This window comes from Rhincodon typus, chromosome 5, assembly GCF_021869965.1.
Source record: "Rhincodon typus isolate 14 chromosome 5, sRhiTyp1.1, whole genome shotgun sequence".
Lineage (NCBI taxonomy): Eukaryota > Metazoa > Chordata > Chondrichthyes > Orectolobiformes > Rhincodontidae > Rhincodon > Rhincodon typus.
The window spans coordinates 96615941-96643389 of NC_063336.1; the positions used below are offsets into that span (position 1 = coordinate 96615941).

Here is a 27449-nt window from a genome sequence, read left to right on the forward strand (position 1 = left end):
GGACGGAGGAATCGGGGCTAGCCGCTGGCCGCGTTGATTTCCAGCGAGCGGGTCCTAGGAGACTGCGCGGAGCAGGCAGAAGGGTAGACGGAGGCGAGTGACGCGGCCTCCTGGTAGGACCCGGTGAAGATGGCGGGCGGGCAGAAGTCGGTTCTGTTTGTCTGTTTGGGTGAGTGAGTGAGAATGAATGAATGAATGAACGAACAAACAAACGAGGGTGGCCTTGTGGGGAGTAACGGCTGCCCGGCCCGCGCGCGCACCTAAACGTCTCTCAGCTCCAGCCCCCACCCAGCAGCGGAGGATTGTTGGAGGGGCCGTGTGCGAGGGTAACCATTCGGTCCGTTTCTTCATGGGATGTGGGCGTCCCCGGCTAGGCCAGGGACCATTTAAGAGTCATTCACAGTGCTGCAGGTCTGGAGTCACACGGCTAGGCCAGAGCAGGTGCTGGTGGCAGATTTCTTTCCCTGAAGGTTATTGCTTAAACCAGAGGGCCAACCAACAACGGTCACCGTTAAACTAGCTCTTAATTCCATCTGGTGGAATTTAAATTCTCCCCTCCACGGACCATTTGCCTGGGGTGCTGGGTTAGTCGTTCAAAGGACGCCACCGTGCCTCTGCCGTACAGCTATCCAATTAGGCCAACTCTCCAGTTCTTCTGTATGTACAACCTGCCCCATTGTCATAAAGTTGCAGAGTTTTGACCTTGACTGTGCTGCTGAAACTCTCATCCATACTATTGGTCATTTCTAGACATGATTATTCCAGTACACTTCTGGCTGGTCTCCCACAATCTACCCAATCTAAACTGAGATCCTCCAAAGTTCAGCTGTGTGTCCTGATGCACAGTAATCCAGTTGGCCCCCTGAGCTTGGCTACCAGTTGTTGGCTCCTGGTTTAGCAACATGTCGGTTTTCAAATTCATCTTGTTTTTAAATTCATGGGTCACTCCTTATACCTGTAACCTCCAGCATCTCAATCCTTTAAGGTAGTTGTACTTTCCAATTCTAGAAGCCTGAATATGCCTGGTTGTTTTTGCTCCCTCATTGATTCACCTTCCACTGTTAAGGTCCAATGCCCTGGCATTCCCTCCCTATACTGCCTCTGATTTCTCCATGTAAATTGCTTCTAAAAATCTACTACTTTGACCGAATTTTTAGTCAGTTGCTCGTGATAAGGTTTGACCCCAAGCTGCATAAGGCTTTATTTGATGACACACTTGTAAATTGCCCCAGATGGTTTATTATGTCAAAGGTGATATATAAATACAATGTATTGTCCTGGACCCTGCAAATTTATTTTTAAGAACATATTTATTTCATTTTATTTAAACTTGTTATTCACTTTTGAATAACACAACCTTTTGGGGCAGTCTATTCCATATCTTCTCTTACTATGTTAAAAAGAATCTCTTCACATTGTCTTTGTTTTCTCTGGTCGTCATTCCTCCTGCATTATAGACCAGTGATGAATCAATTTATGTTAAATAGTGCATTCATTTTTCATGTCCCCATAAGATGACTTAATTGAGGAACCCTTTAGATCCAGAGAAGGCTAATCAGAATATTAGATAAGGCTATCAAAGGAGAGAAATCAAAGATACGATCAACAGTGGTCTGATAGACTGTCAGGAGCAGGTCTGTGGAACCAGTTGCATGCCATTCTTATGACCTGTCACTTAATGATGTATATATAGCATAAGGTCCCTAGACATATGTCGAGTCAGTAATATAGATTGAAGTGTAAACCATTATTGGTATTATCTGAGGTAGACTTGTTCAAAAAAACCAGATGATATTGGCTCTTAAATAGTAGATTTTGGTGTGATTGAAATTATATGGCTGATTAAATAATTTTGTCTGCAAGAACTAATGCTTCCTAAGTTCACTTCTGTTGAGAAACTTTTTCTGTAAATATCTTAATTGTGTATACAAACTGGAGGTATATGGAAATCAAATTTGCATATAAATCATACTTCTGTTTAGCTTCTATCAAGTACAGGAATTTTATATACTTCAACTATGATACACCTGCTATAAAACTTTAGAGAAAACTCATGCAATCATGTTTTTGAATTTTTTTAAGGCAACATTTGCCGATCTCCAATTGCTGAAGCTATCTTCAGGAAACTGGTAACAGATCGAGGCATTACAAACAAAGTAAGCCCTACTCACTTTTTCAAAAAATCTTAGTTATTAAAGTTCTAAATAAATAATCCATAATAAGTGGATAAATCAAAAGCATAAACCAGCTATGTTTTGAATATGCTTGATATCAATTTCCTGGTGGTGTCCTTGTGCTGAATCTGCACTAGTGTATTTATTAGCAATGGACACACTCAGGATTTCTGATTTGATTCTGTACCGAAAAATTGTGTAAGATTTCAAGTTTGCACTTAATTGTTTATACTATTACTGGTCACAATACAGTGAAAATTTAACCTAAATGCAACAATTATATGCTTTACATGTTATATTTTTAAGCAGAAGTGTTATGTCACACCTGTGGTGCAGATGGGACTTACCCAGTCCTTCTGGCTCATTATGTACTTGGGAATAATGTCAAAGGTTTATTTTTCTGATTGTTTTCCAAGAGGACTTTCTTACTTTGAATCTATAGCACATACCAGCAATTTAGTTCAAATGGTAAATGTCACTTTTTAATGTACACAAAATTGCTCTCATTCTTTATTCCTACCCTTCCCACTGTCCATCAATTTGATTTTTTTCTCATGTCCACATTGACCATTCTCTTAAATGTGTCAATGGTATCAACCATCCCGTGTGGCACAGAGTTCCACGTCCTCACCATTCTCTATGGAAAGAAATTCTTCACTTAATAAATGGTCACTAAATATTAATACAAACACTTTTTCTGGACTAATTACATTTTGAAAGAGATTCTTCACATCTACTCCATTGAAAACTTTAATGAGTATGAAGTCTTTTCATGCGTCTCTTAGTCTTTGTCCCAGCAAAAAGAGACCTAACCTTTCAATCCAATTTGTAACTTCTAGTGCTGGTGATATCCTTGTAAGTATTTTCTGCAATTACTCTGTTTTTTTTATTATATAGATCAGAACTTTGCGTTACCTCTCAGATTTGTTTTCCGTACCTCTAGAAATGATGGAACATTGCACCCCTTATGAGCATGTCAAACCTGTTGCTGCTTTTAACAGTTTATGTAAGATATTTTAATATCCTTTGCTTTACTTCTTCTATAGCCGGAGAAGCACCAGCAATGTCTTCTCTTCCTGTTTCCATCCTATTCTTCTGTTGCTCCCCAAGGATCTGTCCTTGGTCACCTCTTATTTCTCATCTCCTTGGTGCCTTACTGTGAATCCTCCAAAAGCACAGTGTTGGGTTTGACATTTAGACTGATGACACTCACTCTGTTTCACCACCACCTCTTGAGTCCTCTGCTGTCGCAAAATTGTCAGATTGGTTAGATGACAACCTACTGGACAAATAGACATTTCCTCCGACTAAATGTTGGCAAGATTGAAGCGATCGTTTTCGGTGCTCTGCTGCAAACTTTATTGCTTAGCTACTGACTCTATCTCTCATTGTCTGTCTGAGAGGTCAGAGACTCCCTTGGATCATATTTGACCCTGAAATGAACTTACAGCCTTATTTACATAATCACTAAGACTACCTGCTTATGTCTCCATATATTGACTGCATTCGCTCCTTTCTGAACTGATTTGCTGCTGAAACCCTCATTTAATGTCTCCTTATATGGATCACTTATTATTTGTATTATAGTGCTCCTGTAATGTACCTTGGGGTGTTTCATTGCACTAAAGATGGATCATAACTATAATTTCCAAGGAATAAGTGAGCCACCAAGATATTGTTCACGATATTGACTTTAATTTGGTAGATCGTTAGTCACCTCCTTCACCCACTCATGCTAAAATTTGGTATCGTTGGTACATTTTGACACACACCCTTCAATTCCTGAGACCATATCATTTACCTACATGTAATCAGAGCTCATATTCCTGCATCACACTACTTCTAATTTCCACTTGTCCAGGAAACCTGACTTAACATCGACTGTCTCTTTTCTGTTTCATAACCATTCTCCAATCCGTTCTGGTACCTCCCATTTTGTGCTCATCTTTACCTTGAATCCAACTGTAGCCATTCAACTCCTGCCCTCTTTACAGCCTATGTCCGAACATGTACAAAACAGTTAAATTCCATAGGTGAGTTGAGTGTGACTGCCTTTGACATCAAGGCAGTATTTGACTAAGTTTGGTATTTAAGAATCCCTGGTAAGGTGAAGTCAATTGGAATCAGGAGAACTGTTCAATGGTTGGTATCATGCTTAGCACAAAGGAAGATGCTTGTAGTTATTTGGCACCTATTATTTCAGCCGCCAGACATTGCTGCAGGAGTTTCTCAGAGTACTGTCCTAGGCACAGCCATTTACAGTTGCTTCTGCAATGACCTTTCCTCCAACATATGGTCAGAAGTGGAGATGCTAACTGATGGCTGCATGATGTTCAGTATCATTTGTAACTCAGACTCTGAACCAGTCTGCGCCAATGTTCAGCAAGACCTGGGTAATATTCAAATTTGGACTTCTCAATGACAAGTAACATTGATGTCATACAGGCACCAAACAATGGTTGTCTCCAACAAGATAAAATTTAACAATCTTCCCTTGATGTTTAACAGCATTACCATTGCTGAATTCTCCTACGAACCACATCATGTTATCGGAAACAGCATGACTTCAGGATGACAAGAATTAGGTCCTGAATATGAAGGGATATATGTCATTTGAGAAAGAACAGGAAACTAGGTAAAGGCAGAGTGGTAGTACTGTTATTCAAGAATGGCATTTGGGCTTTTGCAGATCAGAATGTAGCATCGGTTTGAGTGAGTGAGGATGAACAATAGTAGGAGAAGGATGTCACTGGTAGGAGTGGTCTGCCGGCCCCATAATAACAAACATGATGTTGGACAAAATATGCAAAAAGAAATATTGGTTTCTTGTGATAAAAGAACAGCAGTAGTCATTGTTACAGAGATAGTAGGAACTGCTGATGCTGGAGAATCTGAGATAACAAGGTGTAGAGCTGGATGAACACAGCAGGCCAATTTCTGACGAAGGGTCTAGACCCAAAACATCAGCTTTCCTGCTCCTCTGATGCTGCTTGGCCTGCTGTGTTCATCCAGCTCTACACCTTGTTATCTCTTTATAGCAATAGTCATTGGTGATCTTAACTCATGTTAAACTGGAAAAGTAAAATGGCAGGAGTGGCCTGTATGAGGAATTAAGAGTACTTTCTACAGAGTTTCTTAATGCAGCTCATTATCAGGTTATATTAGACTTGGTATCGTGTAATGTGACAGGATTAATTAATGTTTTCAGAGTTAAGATACTGTTAGGTATCAGTGATCACATTGTGATCTAGTTTTGCATCCAGTTTGAAAGGGGCACTTCTGTGATGAATAACTCAGCTCCTGCCTCCGCAAAGCCTGTCTGCCATTTGTAAGGCCATGTTAGGAGTGTCATGGCTTGCTATGTGCAGCACCAACAACACTTGAAGTGCACTGTTATCCAGGATAAAGCAGTTCCCTGAATCAGCACCCCATTCACCACGTCAAATGTGCATTCGCTCAACTACTGGTACACAGTAGCAGTAATGTATACGATCTGCAAGATGGACTGCAATAACTTACCAAGGCTCCTTCATAAATACCTTCCAAATCTATGACCTTTATAACTACAGGAACAGGACAATAAACAAATAACACCACCACTAATTGCAAATTCCCTTCAAAACCACATACAATCCTCACTGCTATATTGTCATTGTTTCGCAACGGCTGGATCTAACCCCTGAAACTCCCTCCCTAACAGTACTGTGCACGTACCTGAGCCACCTGGATTGCAGTTCTTTAAACAAAACTCTCATAAGATCATACAGTACAGAACAGGCCTTTTGACTCATTAAATCTGTATCAACAAAAATATACTACGACCTACACTAGTCCCACTTTCCCACACTAGGCCCACAACCTTGAATGTTATGACACTTCATCTGCTCATGGAAACTTCTAAAAGTTTGAGGTTTCCTGCCTCAACACCCCTCCCAGGCAATAAATCCAGATACCCTCCCCGCCAAAAGAAATACGCACACACAAACACACACACCACCACAGCCACCATCACCCACCACATTTTGGTCACATGCCTTCTAATCTCATTACTTGCACTTTAAAATTATTGACCCTTCAGCCAAGGGAAACAGCTGCTTTGTTTTCACCCTGCCCATGACACGCAAAATCTTATACACTTCTTTCAGGTCCTCCCTCAACCATTTTTACTCCAAAGAAAACAACTGTAGCTTATCCAGCCTCTTACTATAGCTGGAATGCTCCATCGCAAGCAACATCCTGGTGAATTCCTTTTGCACCCCATATAGTGTAATCACATCCTTCCTATAGTGAGGTGGCCATAACTGCACATAGTACTGCAGCTACAACCTAATAAAAGTTCTGTACAGCTCAGCATAACCTCCCTGCTCTTATAACTTGTGCCATGACTGATAAAGGCAACATCCCATATGCCTTCTGAACTACCTTAATTCTCTGTCTTGCCACCTTCAGTGACCTGTCAACAAGCAACCTTAAGATCCCTCTGCTCCTGTTAGCTTCATAGTGTCTTGTCATTCATTGAGTACTCCCTAATGTTCTTTCTTCCGAAGTGCATCACCTCACATTTATCAGGGGTAAATTGCATCTGCCATTGATCTGCCATCTAACCAATCCATTTATATCCTTCTGTAACCTAATATCTTCCTCCACTGTCAACAACCCAGCCAATCTTTGTCATCCACAAACATGCTTATCATCCTTCCCACATTCTCATCTACATCATTTATGAATATCACAAACAATAAGAGACCAAGCACTGATCCCTGTCGTATGCCACTGCATACCAGGCTCCAGTCACATGAACAGCCTTCTATACCACCCTCTGTCTTTCATCACTGAACCAGTTTTTAATCAGTATTGCCATGTTATCCTGCATCCCTTGAGCTTCTGTCGTCTTTGTCAGTTTCTCACGTGGGTCCTTGTCAAAGGTCTTGTTGAAATTCATGTAAGGTACAGTCTGAATTAGATGGAGGCCATAGCATCAAAACCACTCCCTCCTTTAGTACTGGTGCTAATATCTCATTAATTTGAGCCCGTTTCTCCCACTGTTTAACCTTGTTGACTTTGTGCCAGTTGGCTCGTAGCTCAGGTAGTAATCTGAGCTACGTTTTTGGTTCTACTCTTTAATTGCCACATCTTTATCCAATGACTTGGTCATATCCTCAAAATCTTCAACTAGATTTATTCAGCATGATCTCCCTCTGACAAAGCTATGCTGGCAATCCCAAATCAAGTCTTGGCTGTCTAAAGGAAGATTAGTTATCTTCTTCACTATTTCCTCCAATAGCTTCTACACCACTGATGTTAGACTCACTGGTCTATAATTCCCTTGCCTCTGTCTACCACTGTTCTTGTAAAGTGGAATCACATTAGCTGTCCTACAGTATTTTACACCTCCCCTGTGGCTAGATACAATTTAAAAATTTGGAAACAAAAACAGAACTTGCAAAAAAACACTCAGCAGGTACATCAGTATCTGTGGAAAGAAAGCAGAGTTAATGTTTCAGTCCAGTGACCCTTCTTCAGAACTGGCTGTAACTAGGAAAAGATCGGTATATATGCTGAAGACAGGGTGAGGGTGGATTCCCACAATTACCTTGACTATACATCTTCACACCCTGCTTTCTGTCAAGATTGTGTTCCATTCTCCCAGTTTCTGCAATTCTGGCGCATCTGTTCCAATGATGCCAGCTTCTACAAGAATGCCTCCAAAATGTCCACTTTCTTCCTTTACCGAGGATTCCTCAGTACCATGGTTGACAGGGCCTTCAGCCATGTCTGACACATCTCCCACACTTCAGCAGTTACACCTTCTCTTTCTTCCCACAGCAATAGCAGGGTCTCCCAGTCCACAGGTACCACACCACCAGCATTTCCATCCAAAGGGTCATTGGCTGCCATTTCCATCACCTCCAGTGGGATGCCACTACCAGACACGCATTCCGTTCCCCTGCCTTGGCCAGCCTTCTGCAAGGACTGTTCCCTCTGGCACATACTGGTCCACTACTTTTCCACACCCATCGCCTCTACATGCCCCACAGCACTTTCCTTACAGCCGCAGAAGGTGTAACACCTACGCATTCCTTCCACCCTCTTCACTTTCCAAGGCCCTAGACCCACCATCTGTTCGAAGCAGTAATTTACTGACATTTCATTCGATGTCGTCTGTTCTATTTGCTACTCACAATGTGTTCAGGTCTATGCTGGGGAGACTAAACGCAGACTGGATGACCGCTTTGTAGAACAGCTACATTCTGTCTGCAAAATGATCTTGAGCCTCTAAATGCCTGCCACTTCAACATAGCACCATGTTCCCTGGCCATCATCTCTGTCTCAAGCTTGCTGCAGTGCTCCAGAGAAGCTCAGCACAAGTTAACACCCGACCAATGTTCTCCGGCTTCATGCACAGGTTGCCCCTTAGTCCCTAAAGGGTCCTACTGTTTCCTAAGTACCTTTCTGTCTTCACCTAATCAAGAGCAAGTATAATCAGCAAAAATGCCAAATTAGCATCCCAAGAACAAATAAAACAAATTACATGTAATCACATACACTTCATTGCAGTTGTCTATCTTTGCTGTTTCTGTTGAAAAGCAATTCAAGGTCTTGCAAAGCTCTTTCTTTCCTTTCCTCATTTGCCAATTAACTACTTCATATTGCATTTTGCTCCTTAGTTAATTTTTTGATGGTAGTTCATATTGATTGAACACCACAATATGTTCCTTTGTTTTGCCTCACATATATTTGCAGAAAGTTGTCTAATGCATTTTCCCTTGTAAGAGTTACCACACCTTTGATTTTCTTTTGTGTTGCTTAAAAACATGCTTTGGCACATTGATATAAATATGTATTCTAGTAATGGTGGGACAACAGCATCCAATCAGCATTTGTTTTTTGAAGGGAGGAGTTCTGGTCACAAGCTTGGCTGAGCAAAGTTTGCAACCTGTATTTGAAATTATCTTAAGTGCGGGTCAAACATTCATGCTATTGAATGAAAATCAATAGAAGTCAATGTAATTGTTATATCATTAAAGTTTGATTCTAGTGAAGTTGCAAATTAACACCACTTTAAAGTCCTAACTGTGGCATTCATCTAACTGGTAACATAATCATTACTTGACTGCATGGGGAAACAAACAGAGTGGCACTTGTATTTCTTCCAGTGGAAAATAGACAGTGCAGCAACATCAACGTATGAAATAGGGAATCCTGCTGACCATCGGGGCCAGAAGTGTCTGATGAAACATGGCATTACCACGAATCATATTGCCAGGCAGGTACTGTATCCCAGTTCTTATTTATTTTATTGTGGGCTATCAATTTTCTTTCTTATTACAGTGGATGATAGACAGTGCTGGTGTAATTGACTTCAATGTTGGGAACTCCCCAGACTCAAGGGCTCTAAGCTGTTTAAGACAGCATGACACTGAGACTGCACATAAGGCAAGACAGGTAGACCAACCAGCCTTTTTTTTTAAACTTATTAACTGTTTTCAAAACAATTGCTCTGTGTATATTTAATTTCAATAATAACATTGGATAATTCGCACCATTTCTAGTGCCGAATCATTAAATGTCCTCAAAAAGCAGGATCGTCCAAAGCTAGTTCATTTGGATTGTGGTTTCAGCATGACTTAAGAGATGGCACTCTAGCCTTTGATTCAGAAGGTTCGAAGACAAAAATGCAAAAATATGGGCTACCTTCTCAGGGTGCAGTACTGAATGAGAACTGAAATGTTAAAGGTGTATTTCAAAAAAAACTTTAAACTGAGGCCCCATCTCAAGAAGATGCACAAGATCCTGGGGCTCTATGTCAAAACATAATAGCGAGTTATCCATGGCAGCTTCACCATTTTTGACTACCTCAACCAATACTGCTGAAACAGAATTCTGGTCATTAAAATTTTGGAGGGCTTGCTGAATGCAAATTTATAGCGGCCATACTTTCTATATTGGAACAATAACTCCACTTCACAAATACTTGATCAGATGTAAAGTACTTTGAGACACCCTAATGATGTGAAAAATGCCAAAGAAATGCAAGTTTGTTCATTCTTTTAACTCTTAAACAAACTTTACAGTTATTTATCCACTCCCATTTCTCAGGAAATTAAGTGAACTGAGTTCATAAGGGAGGAAAACTGTGGAGATAAAAGAAGCACTGATTTCGAAAATGATATCCTGAATGAAAAATTTTAAAATGCTGTAAGTACACAGCAGAGGCAGTTTGCATATGGAAGAAAATTGCTGCTTAATGTTTTGTAACACTCCTTCTTTATCAAAGTTTTATTTTTCTGGTAATATTGAAAACTGTAATATACTTCCAGCATTTTCGTAATAGGGAAACTTGGTATTTTGGAGAAATTAGTGTACAAGGACAAATTACATTTTCTTGCTTCATATGTTGTGTTTACATTGAAAAAAATTCCCTACCTGATTTCTCTTCCTGTAACAAATGCTACATGATATTCAAAGTCTTTTAACCTTTTTTTCAGCGTATTAAATGCTATGCGTTATCTTTTAATTTGATTTTATAAATTTAATTTAGTAAGTTATGAATCGCTTCAATTTTATTCTAAGATGATTATGTACTTCCTCAAATGTTTTGAATATATTATATAATAGTAACAACATTTTTATCATTACTGGCAGTAAACTATAGGATATGCTGTTTTGTAAGCACAGAAACATGCTGCATGATGCGCTGCATTATCCTCAAAAAGTAAAACTGTACACCGGTGTTTTCTTTTAGTCTCAAAGTCTAATGGCTGCTAATGAATACAACCTCAGGTCTATTCTGGACTAAAAGACAGGCAAATCCTGATTCCTTAAAGGCTGTTGCCAAGTTTCTTTGTTTGTTTGAGTGACACAGAGACTCTCATCTCTAATACCTGAAATCTAACTGACATATCTTCTCATGCAAATATTTTGCAGCACTACTCAAACTAAGTCAAAATATACACTGTTTTAAAAGGAGAACAGTATGCAGATGCTATTTAAGTTTTGGGCACAATCAAGAATTTGATTTAAGATTCCACCTGATTGAATTTTCATAATCCAAAATTTAAAATTTACTGTGAAGCAATGAAGTGAGTCATGGACAGGATCAAAATCAGTTGTTGAATGGGAATGATGCCAATCAGGTATCAATATTGGGGAGGAGGGTCCTATAAAAACTACTTAAGGATGATTTATTTCACAGTGAGGCTGAAGATAGTGATAGCACTTCCTTAAAAATCTTATTTCTGCATTCCTGGCATCAACAGCATTGTGTTCCAATTATGAATGAAGTTCATAAGATTGAAATATTTTGAGATACTCAGCTCAATTTTCCCTTTTCGTTGGCTGTTATTTTCAAGGAGTCTCTTGGGGTATTTCTGTAGCCTGGCTTGCAATGACTTTTCTCGCGCAATCTTCCACTGAACACCTCATTAATTTTGCATTCAGCCTGTAAAGTTCACTTTTCCTACAATCATATGGCACCACAGATAGACATGCTTTCTGCTACCTGGACCATGCACCAATCATGCAGCTGGCACCATATTTAAACACTAGCTTCATTTCACGTCAAACATTGCAAGCCAGAACCTGACCCTCATACTGTGCTGCTGTGCCATTTCAAGGCAAGGCATATCCCAAAATGGGACACTGTCACCCCCTTTCAGCAAAAGGGACTTAGATGTGCTGGTGGATGGTGTGGTGGAGAGGAAGGTCATTTCCGTGGGTAGGAAAAGGAGACCATAGTGACAGAATCAGCCAGCCTGGACTCAGATATTGATCCATGTCGGTGCTGTTTCATGCATCAAAAAAACCTAGCAGCGCTGAAAGAAGTATGATAATATAATTGTAAGTGTCTTCGGGCATAACTTGCTTGAAGTATAAATTCTGTTATCTTTTGATCTGATTCTGCTCAAATTATGCTGATTTAAGAAATGGAAACATTGCCCATTGTATGTGACACAAAATATATTGTTTTTAAAATGCAGAAATGCTCCACATCCATTTAAGACTTTGAAATTTAATAAATCGGTCACTATGGATTATTGATGGACAATTTATTAAGAGTGTATGTCATGTAACTTTGGGATTTTCTGCTGCTGGGAAGTCTCCGTGCACTTCACAAGTTACATTCTCTGCACTTTTACTGAAATTGTCACAGAAAAGTTGCATTAGGAATTGTAAGATTTAGAGTATCAAATGGACAGATGTGCATGCTGTTTCCTGATTTTTATACTGTTTTTAATTCTGGGGTTCAAACCGCAGTTACATTTGAAACACATCTGGATCACTAATGGCCTTTAGGAAAGAAAACTGCTGTTCTTACCTGGTTTTGCCTACATGTGACTGCAGTCCACAGCAGTGTGTATGACTATTAACTCTGGGTAATTGGGAATGAACAGTAAATGCTGGCCTAGCCAGTAACACCCACATCCAGTGAATGAATAGTAAACAACACTGATGCATCTAATTAAATCTCTGTAAGCAGAGGTTTTTGAGAATACCTTTCAAGGTTGGTTCCTGATTCATTTATGATTGGACTGCACTCGTCTGTTAAGAGATATGTGTACATATGCTGTTTAAAAATTAATCACTACTGTTTTAATTAAATGAAAAAATGTTTTTGCTTTAAATTCCTGGATATGTGAGAATTTCGAAGGACCGGAAAAAATCCACATTGCCATACCAAGTCAGGATTTCCTTTTCCAAAGGATATTGATGAACCAGATGTGTTTCTTTAACAATCAGTTATGGTTGTCATGGTCACCATTACTGAAATTAGCTTTATATTTACAGCTTTGTTATTTGAATTAAAATTCCATCAGCTGCTGTGGTGAGGTTTTCATTAATCTGTATCTCTGGGTTACTAGTCTAGCGATATTATTACTATGCCACTCTCTCAACAAGTCCGAATTTGTTTTCATTACTTAATTGCTTGGCATGATATGACCAGTGTTATGACCAATATTTATCCCTCAATCAATTTCACAAAAGGAGATTATCTGGTCATGATCACGTTTGTGGGTCTATTTGTGGAAGTTTACTGTGTACTACTTTGGCAGTTGCCATTCTTGGAGCGCAATGACTTCACGTCAGAAGTACTTATTTGACTGTAAAATGCATTGAGGTGTCCAGTGGTTGTAAAATGTCACTGTATAAATGCAAGTTTTTCTTTTGTTACATAAATGTTTATTCATTTCATTATCATACATGGAGAAGCAATTTTTCATTGTATATTCCAAATTCTTGTCTTTACAAACTTTTTGATAATTAATCAGTGTCTTCACTTTTTGAGACATTTAATGGGCCTGTGCATTTTAAATTTTTTATCATGGCTTTCTCAAGATAACGGTAACTGCATCTGAAAGTAACTCTTCTAACTGAAACAATTTTAGCTAGTTTGAAAGACTTCAGAAAATTCTTTAAGAATGCAGTCTAGCAATCTTGTTTACATTGCACCATGAAAACAATGCTTTTCAGCTTAATCGGTCCATGTTGGTGTTTGTTTACACAAAAACAGAAGTCATGATCCCATGTCCTGATCTATGTCCATTTTTCTTTTCTCTCTTATTTAATATAGATGTTGTTTCTGCTTTGATCATTAAATTTGGAAGTGCATTCCACAGCTTCACTGCCCTCCGCGTAAAAGTAAAAATCTCTCCCCTCTGTCCCAAATCACTCTCAATTAATCTTGCATCTTGTCTCAAGGAATCATGGAAGAATTTTACAGTCCCTCTGCTATTGAGGTGCCTGTAAAATTACCTATGTGACCCACTCTCCACCTTCCCATCTGCTGCAACCTTTTCTAAATTTTAACAGGGGTGGGGATTGTGATGCTTTAGGCCTCCTGTCTGCCCTCACCACACTTGAGACCGTTAAGTGGCGAAGACATAATTAGTACCCTCTGATTCTTTACCTTTCAGCCAACAGGAGCAGTATTTTCACATCTGCTTTGTCCAGATCCCTCAAGATTTTGATGTCCTCCATCAAATCTCTTGTCAACCTCAACTTCTTCAAGGACAGCAGCACTAGTATCTCCAATTTATCTACTGAGTATTTATGCTCTAGGAATTGTGTAAACCTAATGCTGAACCTCTTATATCTAGTAATTGTAATACAAACATGATATGTGTTAAATATAGCATGCCTGGAAGGTAAGGGTGATTGGGGTTTCCGAAGTGTTTCACTGCTGGGGTTTTATTTGTATCATGTCTGGGCTCTCATAGATTAATTGATAAGAAATTACGTTGGTTGCTTAACAATTGCATTATTGTTATATCAGTGCAGTAACCCGCATGTAGGCATCATTGTAAAGTGGAGACAATGTCTGATCATTGTGAAAGTTGGATGCTCCCTTGTTGATGCTGATCACAAATCAGGACAAACGAGATTTAGCCTGAAGGTCTTGGCGATGAACTTGGTGTTAGATGGAAGAGAAGGAAGTTGAGTTTAGAGATCTGTTCAGGAGTTAGATTTCCATGTGCCTCTGCAGAACTAAAAATGGTGTCTTGTTGGCATTACAAGCTTACTTGGGTGATGTTTAAAATTGGTACCAAGACCACCTCCCTCCATGAGCTGATGGTAAGTGTGGAAACACACTACCTGCATTATTGACTGGGTCCTGTTCCTATACAGTGGTTATTGGCAACCAACACTTAGTTATAGCTTGCATTTATTCCCACCATTAGCAGAAAAGCCGTCTTCTGAGTTCGTCTGGGACAAGTAAATACTAAACAATATTTTAAGAAAGATGTAGTCTTGCATTTCTTGACTTGGGATAGATAGTAATGCTAGCATCTTAATGCAAATTGAAGGTCAACACAAATTCAATGAGCACCTCAACTGTTGGCTGACTACCTTATAGCCTGTTCTCAACATTGGGTTCAGAAATTTTAGAAAGTAACTGCTATCCATGTTTTGTTTTTGTTTTGGTTAGCTTAGATTTTGTTTCATTTCTCTTTATTTCCTATAATTTCAGTCAGCAACTATTCAGACCTGCTGTTTTCACCCAAGAGACAACTTTTGTATCTTTACTCGTTTCATAGTTCCTGCCTTTGATCTTGTATTTTGAAATCTTTTTTTTAAAAAAGGAGGCTACTCATGAGAACATTGAAATAGTTGAGCATCAAGGTGACAAAAAGCAAGAATGATTATTTCAGTGGCAGATGGGCTGATTTCCTTGGCAGAATGCTGCACAGGAAGAGACTGCATAATCTTGCCACAGTGTCTGTTTATGTACTTGACCTGTGAAGGCTGTAAGGCATTGTATGGTGTACACTTAAAAAAAAAAAAAGTGCAATATAGCAACTTTAAAATACTGTTGAACTCGGTAACCCCTTGTAACACAACTTATTATGTTGGATTTTTTAAAAAGTACTTTGTCTGTAGGATTTAGAATTATATTCCCAGGCTACTGCCATCAATCCTCTTTTAGTAGACTGTAGACTGATCAGTATTTATTTAATGTTTGTTTTTTAAGAGAGCATATATTAAAAGAAGGAAGAAATAAATTTCACTTAAAGCATTTTCCATGACCTCAAAGAGTCCTAATGTGCTTCAGACCCAATTAATTACATTTGAAGTGTTGTCATTATAATATAAGGAAGGATGGCAGTTCATTTGGCCACAACAATAAAATAATTGACTCGTTAAAATGCTTCAGTGGTATTGATTGAGAGCTAAGTGTTTATCATGACACAAGCAGAATTTCCTTGCTCTTGAATAGTGCCCTAGAGTCTCTGGTGTCCAGATGTAACAGCAGGCAAAATTCCATTCTGTCGGTGCTTCACTGGAGTATCAGCCTAATTTATGATGATCTATCCTGAGTGCAACTTACATCTATAACTTCTGCCACAAGTTGAAAGTGAGCCAAAGCTGACAGCAAAGCATTCATACATAAACATCTGCCTGGCATGTGCTGTTAGATATGTGCAAAATAATTTGAAATTAATGTTAGCTTAGCAATGTCAGTTGACCATAATTAGTTTACAAGTTGAAATACTGTTATCAGAGGCTTTTCTCTGGTCTAGTCATCAAACAAAAAAGTTTGTAGATAATTTCAAATTCACTTATTCCATTATAGCATACAGTTGTTATCAAAGAATCAAACATTAAGTATTTTTTTAAACTCCTAGGTAACCAAGAATGATTTCTTAACATTTGATTACATGCTATGCATGGATGAAAACAATTTGAGGTGAGTAGATCATTAACAACTATTGTCCTTGTTTTCAGCAATGGTCCTAGTTTGATGAACGTTTAATAATGTATAATTGAATTGCATTTTAAAATGCCTTTCCAGTTTTTCATTTGACCTTTTTTTGTTTCTTGATATTAAGTGGTTTAGGCTTTGAGTTTACCTCCATTATATATCATTTTTTAATCAGACTCTATACACAATGTCCAGTTATGGTAAAAGCTTCCTTGCAATTCTGTGCCTCAATAGTGGCAAAGTTGCAATGATGACCATTGCCAGTAAAAGTTTAATAATTGTAACTATAAGTTCCTCACTTCTAACACAAAAGCTAAGCATTGCAGATGCTCCAAGTCTTATGTTAAGATGCACATTACTAGCATCGACACATCTCTGGCATTTTCTGGCTTTTTCCCCTTGTATATTACCTCCATTTAAAAACATTATACATAGTGGGAATGTTGTGTCAGGAATGAAAGCTATTTGGAGTTTTTGAGTCTGCAGAAATTACAACTGAATTATAGTCTTTCCATCACTCCTCAGAAACCATAATGCATTGTGTGTTTAAATGTGATTGGATTTTTTTGGGCTTACAAAATATATTCACAAGGTTTTGCTCAAATTTAGCTTTGGCAAGTTTTTACAGCCAGGGAAATGCAATAAAAAATGAAAATTATTTTGGTCTGTTTCAGTCTTGTTGGGTGGATGGAAGATGGCAGTATGGACGACACTTATGATATGCCAAGTATATTATAGATCGCTCTCATGGAGACAAAGGATCAGAATCACACTGGTGCAGCAAAGAATGCTGTTGCAGGTATAGATTGCTAGAGTGATGTAAAGAGAACATTGCCCTATAACTTACCTTCCATTTAACCTAAGCTTTAAGTGGAGTTTATATTAACTTGGAATTTAAAGATATTTATGTTCCCCACCTTTCTCCCATGAATATTTTAAACTGATAAAAATTATCCTGACTACTGATTGTTGAAGCTTTACTGATGAACATATATTGTTTGTCTTTAAAGAGCAAATTGGTACATAGTAGAAGCGTGTGTGTGTGTGCGCTCCTTTTTTTAAACCACAAAATTATGTATTTAATTTTATTATGAAAATTGAGACTTTAAATCTGCTCTTTGCATTTTGGGACTTGGATACAATCTCTGTATATCCGTAAAGTACTGAAGCTGAAGAGCAACATGCCTTACACCACGCCAGCAATGTGCTATAACTGAAGAAGCATTCCTTACTGCACCAGTGTGAATCTGATCCTTCGTCTCCACGAGAGACACCCATTATATAATTGACAAATCAAGTCTTTTTCATACTGCCATGTTCCATCCACCACAAAAAGACTGAAATTGACCAAAACAATTTTCATTTATCATTTTTCACTGGCTGGAAACACGTGCACATCAATTTTGAGCAAGAACTTCTGAATGTGTTTTAAGTTTGCTTTCCCTGAAATGTCAGAAAAATAGCTGGAATAGATTTTCATCTTGGCTTGGTTGGTAATGAAGCAGAGTGAATGGCCTTGCCAATTGTAGAAATCAGCTGGGTGTTGAAAACTGCCCAAGTCTTCCAGCACTTGCTGTACATCAAAGCAATGGCAGATGCACAAAGTCATCCTCCTCCATTTGTAAGATTTTGTAATATATACAGGAAGCTGGAGGCCAGTATCGTGATCTGACTTCAAGTAAGAGTCAGATTTTTGCAAATCTAGAAAGTATATACAGCAAAGTTTATTCACCAGCACCTGTGGGACTAGGAGTATACCGGTTGATCAAATATTCTGGATGATCAAGAGGTCCACATAATTAGTGTTTTAAAAAAGTAAGTAACAGAAACATAATGCAGGGGGTATACACATATTTGTTATACTATATGTACAAAATAAATCACTTAAATAATAATGCAACTTTGCCTTAAATAGAACTTACCAGCAGAGAGCCTTCTTACTCGCACCCTCAGTTGACTTTAATTGCAGAGATTGTGATAATGCAGTAAACTTTCAGTCTTTCAGTTAAGTAATTTTTCCCTTCTTGAGACTACCGGTTCATAAGGTGCCAGTTAAAACAAAGTTTGCTGTACAAGGCTCCCAACTTATCCATTGCATGCATAAGTGGATGAAAGATTCCACTGGTAAATCTACATGGGGCTAAGCAAATCCTTAATTTGATCTGTCCTGTTGGGGTTGCTGTGCATTCCACTCCATCTATTTTTGTTGTTCAACAGCGTCAGTATTTAGAACCAGCTTTCTCCCTCGGCCTCTATTATTTTTAAATAATTAGAGCTCATTGAGTTCATTTAATTTGACAAAAAAAAAATGATGGTTCCTGATCCAGCATCTGTTTTTGTACAACATGGATCTAGTTGTAAGTCCCCTGACCTTTCACGTTGGGAAGAACGTGACACTTCTGGAAGAAGTAGTTGTAGTCATCATCTGGAGCTTCAAGGTTTTTTTAAAAAGTCTTCATTTGGCACATTTATCAAACAATTGAATAAGCAATTTTTAACCTTTTATTATGGCCTCTCAGGAAATCCTACTCCCCACTGTAAAATTAGCCGACAGAGGTTAAGTACATTCTTCTCCAAGAAGTCAATTTTTATCACTGGGCAAGTATAAAAGTATTTCAATTTTTAATTTTAACATTTAAAACAGTAGGTAAACCAAGATACAGCAAAAGCTAAAGACAAGAAAACTTTCAAGAAAATTGGTTTATTTTGAGATATCACTTAATACCGAAGTTTGCATAAGCTCGCAAATTACACGTGACTAAATTACAATCCACAGTTATTGCCAGTTCACAGAATTTTTTCAATTTTGGTAGTTCCAAAAACATTGGCTAATTTGCATATGCTGTTGTCAAACCTCACCAGTATGCTTATTAGTCAATTATGAGAAATTACTATAGATTTTAGACTTTTAAGACATGTAAAATAGGAGTTAGGTTGGTGATTGTGTATTTCTTCTTGTGTTTTTATTCAAAAGAATGGGCCAGAATTCGCTCTAGCTAGCAGTGTATTCACTTCTACTTGCTGTTTAATTTTCCTGACGTTTTGCAGTAGAAATTGCTGCATGTGGAGATGGAAAGGATGTGGCACCCTCTGCAATGCACTCATGAGCCAAATCAGACTGAATTCTTGTGAAATAAACGGCATATGATCTAAACCAGGAAATGTAAGAATAGTGAATGCATTCTCAAATTAGATACAGAAAGCACAGTAGAGGGGGAAAGAAAGATTGGATGAATTGGGAGTCAAAAAAGTAAATCTCTCACAATTATATTTGAAGGAATACTCATAACAGTTAATTTTCAATAACAGAGGTAATTTGATAGTAATTAAGATTCCTTGTGCCATTCGAAAGGGATGCCCATGTCCTACTATAGAATAAAAATGTGTATAATTTTAGTATTCCTGGCAATAAAATATGTTAAGACTGACATTTGCAGAATGCACTGTTGCTGTCCAGTCCTACCACTGCACTGGTCATGGCATAAAATTAAATGCCTTGCCCATTTACCAATATGGCTATTTATATGCTTCATACTGGGTTTAGAATTAAAGGAACTATCAGCTAGGTTTCTTAAATAAACAACAACATTTCATATTTATTGTGAAAACGGGACTTATTCAGCAAGGATGTAATGCTGATTGATACACAGTGTGAAGTATAAAAACTTACTTTCTAAATAACGCCACACGTGCATACATACGCAGACCCCAATTAAAGAAAAAAAGTTAAAGAACTTTCTCTTCAGAGGTTAACTTGTGATTAAGAACATTTTTAACTAATAATTGTTCATTCTTAAAGGGAAAGAAAGTATATGGTATGAATGTTCAACGTGGCTTTCAGTCAGTGGTTTCACTTAGATGGGTGTCACAGTACACAAGCAGTTGTCACTGAGACTTTTGTCAATGCAGTTCATTCAAAAAATGTCGAGAAGAACCCTCTTCTGAGTCTTTTCAGGGAAATAGTTGGAAGGTGTTTTAGTTGACACTCTGGATCTCGCAGATGTTTTTGTGGAAATGTGAGGATGAGCTTGGTAGTTTCTCTCTCTCAGGAGTCTAGACTGCAAATGAACTCCAAATAATTTCCAAAATAAAACTAACTCCTGAAAACTATAAACCTAGGTATGTAAGTTACAGTAGATAAGTCCAAACAAAAGTGTTAAAGTTCCAGTATGCCCTTTTTAAAAAAAAGTGTCCAAGTTTCTCCCCAGTCTTTTCAAATGAACCACCATTTACAATTCCTTAAACACAAATCCCAAAAATAATTTTAATGATGAAGCACCTGCATAACACAAGATTGTCAAAGAAAGGTCCCGCAAGCAGAGTTAAATAAATTTAATTCTCAATTAATTTGATGATTGGGTACACTGTCGTTCAGCATTTTGGAAAAGTTTCCTACTTGCAAAGGTGCTGCAGGATCTCTTATATATGTACCTTGATTTAATGTTATACCCAACACTCTCCTGTACTAGATTACATGCTGGAGACCTGAGGAAATTTGAAACTACAGCCTTTTTATTCAGCCAAGAGTGCCATCACTGAGCAAGCTAACACTACAGTATAAACCCTGTGTCCAAGGTTGTCTTTTCTATTTTCAGTACAGCAAATAAGAATGATGTTCCACTGCAGATTTGGTAGAAGAACCAGAGAACAACTGAAGAAATTGAGGGATAATAATTGCCATATGCATTTACTATAACAAATGTTGACCATAACACACTTTAATATTTAAACAGAAAAGTGATCAGATATCAAAAAACATTATAATCTCTGGTACTTGTTTTATAGCCTTGAGACAAAAGCAGTTTCTGCCAATCATTCAGTAAATAAAACAGTAAATGCTAGATTTTTTTTCTGAAGAAGGGTCCAGACCCGAAATGTCAGCTTTCCTGCTCCTCTGATGCTGCTTGGCCTGCTGCGTTCATCCAGCTCTACACCTTATTATCTCAGATTGTCCAGCATCGGCAATTCCTACTATCTCCAAATGCTAGATTAACCATCTTTAGCTGGAAGTGTTGAGTGGATGTGCCATTTCAGCCTCCTGAGGTCTCTTGTGTCACAGATGCCAATCTTCAGCCAACTTGATTCACACCAGGTGATGTCAAGAAATGGCTAAAGCAGGGGATTCTGCAAAGGCAGTGGGACCTGAGAATATTTCAGCAACAGTACTGTAGATCTGTGCTTTGGAAATAGCCCCAAGTTGCTACAGTACAGCTACAACACGTATCTTCCTGATACTAAGGAATAAAGCCCAGGTGTGTCCTGTCCACAAAGGCAGGATAAATCCAACCCGGCTAATTATCGCCTCATTGGTCTCGCCTCCATCATCAGTAAAGTGATAGAAGGTGTCTTCAAGGGTCATCAAACAACACTTAAATAGTAATAACCTGCTTACTGATGCTTAGTTTCCACCAGAATGACTCAGCTTCTTACCTCATTACAACAATGGACAAAAGTGCTGAACTGGTAACATATTAACATGGATAGGAGAGGAGTAGAGATAAAGTAGACAGGAGGTGCCTATTTCCTTTAGCAAAGAGTTCAAAACCAAGCGTCATAGATTGAAACTAAGTGGCAGAAGGATTAGAGGAATCTTTATGCAGAGGGTGGTGAGTGTCTGGAATTTGCTGCCTGAGTTGGTGGTGGAGGCAGAGACCCTGAAACTCTCAAAAATATCTGGAGATGAACTTTAGAGCTGTAAGCTGCTGGGCTATGTGCAAGAAGGTGGGATTACAAAGGGCATTTGGGTGTTTTGGGGCCACATGGACAAGATGGGCTGAAAGGCCCCCTCCTGTGCTGTATCATTTCAATAGTGCTATTTTGTGGAAAGGATATAAAATGCATTGGGGGCAGTTCAGAGAAGGTTACTAGATTGATAGCTGGGATGAGCAGTTGTGCAACTCTGCATCTCTTTGCCTTAGAGGGTGTTGAAGGCATCATTGATTATTTTTCTTACTTCTCCTATTTTGTCTGTCATAGTTACGATGATCTGTACTAGATCTCAAATATTTGCTGCATTAATAGTTTGGGTATGTCTCCAGATGGCGCAAAGATTAATAACTTAATGTAGATGTGAACATAAAACTAAAAAGGAGCATTTTTGGGTTAAAAAAGTGAGCAAAACTGTGGCAGTGAATTTCAAAATGGGTAAGTGGCAGGTCATCTGTTTAGAACCAAAAAAGGAAAGACTTTCAGTATTTAATTGGCTAAAATCTAGGAATGGTGGAAGTTCATGGGTTTAGGGATCTATGTACACTGATAATTAAAATTTAAACATAGAAGATAGGAGACCTTTTGGCCCTTCAAGCCTCCCTGCCATTCAGTACGATAATGGCTGTTCATCGAAATTGGTGCCCTGTTCCTGCTTTCACTCCACACTCTTTTATCCCTTTAGCCTTAGGAACTATATCTAACTCCTTGAAAAATATAGTAATCAGAAACATAAAATCAAAAAGACTGATTATATTATCCTCTTATAACCGGAGTCAAGCCTTACTCAATTGATTGCACTCTCACCTGAGTCACAAGGATTATGGTTCATTGCCTTGACCACAAAAATCAATGCAGTACTCAGGCACTGCTGCACTGCTGAAATTGATTGATTGCTTTATTGTCACATGTACTGGAGTACAGTGAAAAGCTTCGTTAACCAGCAGTATAGGCAGATCATAGTAAGCAAGGATGCAGAAATGAAAGGTTGTAAAAAACTTAGACAGAGGCATACAGTTTACATTGCGCAGGGCGTACACTCGGCGAGATCCATGTTAGCAAGATCAGCATTATTTAAGGCTAGGGAGTCCATTCATTGGTCTAATAACGGCCAGGCAGAAGCTGTTCCTGTACCTGCTGGTGCCTGAGTTCAAGATTCTGTATCTTCTGTCTGACGGAAAAGGTTGTAGGAGATCATTGCTGGGGTGCGATAGGTTTTTGATGATATTGGCAGGCTTTCCGTGGGAACAAGCTGTGTAAATGGAGTCCATGGACGGAAGGTTGGCGTCTGTGATGGTCTGGGCTGTGCTCACAACCTTCTGTAGTTTCTTATGGGCCTGGGCACAGCTGTTGTCATACCAGACTGTTATGCACCCAGACAGTATGCTTTCAGTGCTGCGTCTGTAGAAGTTGGTGAGGGTCCCTACGGACATGCCAAATTTCCTGAGCCGCCTGAGGAAGAAGAGACATTGTTGTGCCTCCTTAACCGTCGCATCTCCGTGGGAAGTCCAAGACAGGTTATCGGTTATCGTCATTCCAAGGAACTTGACAGTCTCCACCCTCTCAACCACAGTTCTGTTCATGTAGATGGGGGCATGTTCTCCCCCTCTCTTTCTGAAGGCAATGATCAGTTCTTTAGTTTTGCCGACGCGCAGCCATCTGATAGATGAGATGTTAAATTGAGGCTCCGTCTGATGTTCAGGTGAATGCAAAAAAAGCCTATAACACTATTTTGAAGAAGAGCAGGAGAGTTACTCCATGTCATTGCCAAAATTACGTCCCTCAGTTGGAATCACAAAAACAATTGCCACATTTCAAAGGTACTTCAATGTGCTGTAAAGCATTTTGAGAAAACAGGTAGTCATGAAAAGTGCTATACAAATGCCAATCAGTTTTTTTTTCTTCCTAGAGAGCTAGAGTATAAAATGTAGGGACGGGGATTAGTTCTGCTACAGCTATTCAAGTCCCTTGTAGATTATACCTGCAACACCTTGCAACATTTGACACTGCTTCTTAGAAAGTATGTATTAACCTAAAGAAGGGATGCAGCAATTTAGCAAATTTAGCAAAATGCTACTTGCCTTCTAAGGGCTAGATTAAGAGGAGAGATTGCTTGGAGTGCATTCCCTGTGATAATGTGATATTATAGGATGATTTGATTAGCACTTTGCAAGGAAATGGTTGAGTAGATGGTGAGAAACATTTTATACTAGATGAGAAGAAAGGGACATAATCTTAAAGTCAGGGACATGCCATTCAGGAGAGAAGTTATAACACACTTGCTGCAAAGTGTGGCAAAAGGATGGAACCTTTTCACAAAGGAGTCGGTGCTATCTTGATAAATAATTTTAAATGTGAGATTGATAGATTTTTTTAAATCACGAAAATGTTAGAGCACAGAAGGAGCCGTTCAGCCCTTATTGTCTGCACCAACTCTTCAAATGAGCGTTATTACCAAGTGCCAATCTCCTGCTTTTTCCCCATATCTTTGCACATTATTTCTCCCCAAATAATCCTCTTGAATGTCTCATTTGAACCTTTCTCCACCTCACTTCCAGGCAGAGTATTCCATCTTTTAATTACTCACTGTGTTAAAAGAGATTTTTTTCAGAACACATTTGCTCCTTTTGCAAATCACTTTAAATCTGTGTCCTCTTGTTCTTGATTCTTTTAAGGTGGGAATAACTTCTTCGATGCGCTCTAGCGAACTTGCCCATGATTGTGAAAACCTCTATCAGATCTCCTCTTGGCTGCCTTCTCTCCAAAAAGAATAATCCCAACTTCTTCGGTCTATCCTTACGTCAGAAGTTCCTCATCCCTGAAACTGTTCTTGTAAATTGCTCCTGCACTCTCTCTAATATATTTGCGCACCTATGACATGGCACTCAGAACTGTACACAATCCTCCAGCTGAGGTCGAACAAGTGTCTTATACAAGCTCAGCATCAACTCCTTGCTCTTGTACTTTATGCCCCTACTGGTACTGTGTGCTTTATTAACTGCTTTCCAACTGTCCTGCCACCTTCAGTGATATGTGCCAGGGTACACCAAGGTCCCGCTGCTCCTGCATCCACTTTAGACATGCACCCCCTATTTTGTATTGTCTTTCAGTGTTATTCCTACCAAAATGCATCACCTCACACGTCTCTACATTGAACCTCTCCAGTCACTCCATGAATTTGCTTCTGTCCTTTGTGTTCTGCACTGTCCTCCTCAGAGTTTACAACTCTTTCAAGTTTTGTGCTATTTGCAAACTTTGAAATTTTCTCCCCTATTCATCAGAATCTAGATCATCAATATATCAGGAAAAGCAAGGTTCCCAATATCAACCACTGGAGAACTTCACTACAAATCTTCCTCCAGCCCGAATAATATCCATTGATCATTATTCTCTGTTTCCTATTAATTTGTGATATTTTGTCACGTCACTGCCATCTCTTTATTGTATGACCTGTTGTGTTTCTCTCATGTTTGTTGTGTGGCACTGTATCAGATGTCTTCTGGAAGTCCGTGTACACTACTTGAACAGCATTGTCCTCATCTAGCCAGTTACTTCCTCAAACACATCTAGTTAGTTAGTCACATCAAAAGCAGATCCAGGATTTACACCATCCATTTAGTCTCAGTGCAAATTGAAAACTATTTTGCACTGACAACAAATGTGCAGTATAAGTGCATCTTTGATTGTTAATGATGTTGAGGGTTGTATGATATTCTTCAATAAGTCCTAATTTGAGCATCACACCTGCTTCTTACATGCTAGGTTGGGCTGGGCATCAATTATCTTATATGTAACATAAATTAGAAAACCCAATATATACTATGAATCATGTACTTATTGGTGGGGCATTTTTATCGTGACATTTTTATTCAGCTATATATGTGACTACAGGCCTTAAAAATAGGATTACACAGAAGTGTCTATTACATGGGTGGCCATTTTGTACTTTAACACTTTCATTAACTCGTATTTAAACCATGAAACAAATTCAAAAAGGTTGATCTTTGAATTAATATTGAATTGATATATTTGTCATTCCTTGGCCAAATTGTATACAGTAGATTCATTTTTTAAAATTTGATACGATTGAAAGTTAACAGTTTTATAAAAATATTTTTCTTTAAATAGTGTTTGCCACATTCTGTATGATAGCTAATTTTTAGTTCATCAATGTTGAAGAATAAAGGGAAATAACCTAATATTGAATTTACTAATCAACTGTTTCATTGTTAATCTGGAGAGAAAACTTAGTTTATATCTGATAAATTTTCAGAGATTTAAAAAGGATGGCTGATAAAGTGAAGAACCTCAAATCCGAAATAAAGCTGCTTGGCTCATTTGACCCACAGAATCATCTTATTATACAAGATCCTTATTATGTAAGTAGTGAAAATTTCTCTTATTTATTTTTGTACATTCAGAATTTAGAGTTGCCGAAGAATTTGGAAAATCCAAAAAACAGATGGATTTGTGCTTTATTTTTGATTCCCATGTTTGATGCTTAGTAGTGATTATGTGGTCGAGATGTGTTTTTAATTTCTTTCTTTTGTTATTCCAGGGAACTGAAGCAGATTTTGAAGACGTATACCAGCAGTGTTTAAGATGTTGCACGGCATTCCTAGAGACCACCACATAACTGTGCTGAGGGCTGTTTTAACATATTAGAAAAATAATCTTCAATAAGTAAAAATCTTGTCAATATTACTTTCAAACTTACAAAACTCATCTCTGAAAATGAAATTAAATATTTTAGAAACTCATATTAATTTTGAATGTTTCATTATTTACTTTGTTCTGGAGAGGCAGTAGTTTTCCTCCATTAAAGACACGTGAGTGTGAATTTCGTTCACATGAATTTAAAGCAAATTTTGTTCAAACTTATGGTTTGTTTTCAGGAATTGCTAGTGAGAAGAATTTCAGAAGAACATTGCATTGTTTTAAAAAGAATTGCTGTCAACTTGCTTTCCTTATCGAAAATTGACTTGTATTTCAGAAATAATGAATAAATGTGCATGACAAAATTCTTAAGTCACAGTGAAGATTTTTTATGCGTTACAGTTAAGAGTTAGAATAACTCCTTCACTTTAAAGTATACTATAATTTTTGTTATAGTTACATAGCAACCATGTTTACTAATGTGAAGTTTTGCAGCAACCCAAAATATGTAAAGAATGGTCCTTTATAATTAAACATTTTATTAATGTTAACTGTTGTTCCAAAACTGAAACCATTTCTCCATTAATTATCTTTTGTTAAATTCAGATTGCTTGATTGATCCGAAATGTTCTTTAACTGCAGTGAGAATGCACGATGGTAGCAGATGTTTGATTTGATTGTGGCCAGCTACAATAAAGTGTTTTGCCGCA

The 27449-nt window shown here is 38.3% G+C and overlaps 1 protein-coding gene across 2 annotated transcripts; it reads left to right on the top strand.

Moving 5' to 3' along the window:
• Positions 1–35: 35 nt before the first annotated feature.
• Positions 36–27449, top strand: acp1 (acid phosphatase 1). 2 transcript variants are annotated; one of them, XM_020516941.2, is made up of 6 exons: positions 36–169; positions 2083–2156; positions 9332–9445; positions 16301–16362; positions 26357–26462; positions 26642–27449. In XM_020516941.2, the coding sequence occupies exons 1-6, from the start codon at positions 130–132 to the stop codon at positions 26717–26719; spliced, it is 474 nt and encodes a 157-aa protein (XP_020372530.1). In that variant the 5' UTR covers positions 36–129; the 3' UTR covers positions 26720–27449. The 2 variants fall into 2 exon arrangements, with proteins under 2 accessions (XP_020372530.1, XP_020372529.1); XM_020516940.2 differs by lacking the exon at positions 9332–9445 and adding an exon at positions 9507–9620.

Coding starts and splice junctions, on each gene's coding strand:
- acp1 (XM_020516941.2), top strand. CDS start 130: ATGGCGGGCGGGCAGAAGTCGGTTCTGTTTGTCTGTTTGG. Junction 170..2,082: donor GGTTCTGTTTGTCTGTTTGG/GTGAGTGAGTGA, acceptor AATTTTTTTAAG/GCAACATTTGCCGATCTCCA. Junction 16,363..26,356: donor ATGGATGAAAACAATTTGAG/GTGAGTAGATCA, acceptor ATAAATTTTCAG/AGATTTAAAAAGGATGGCTG.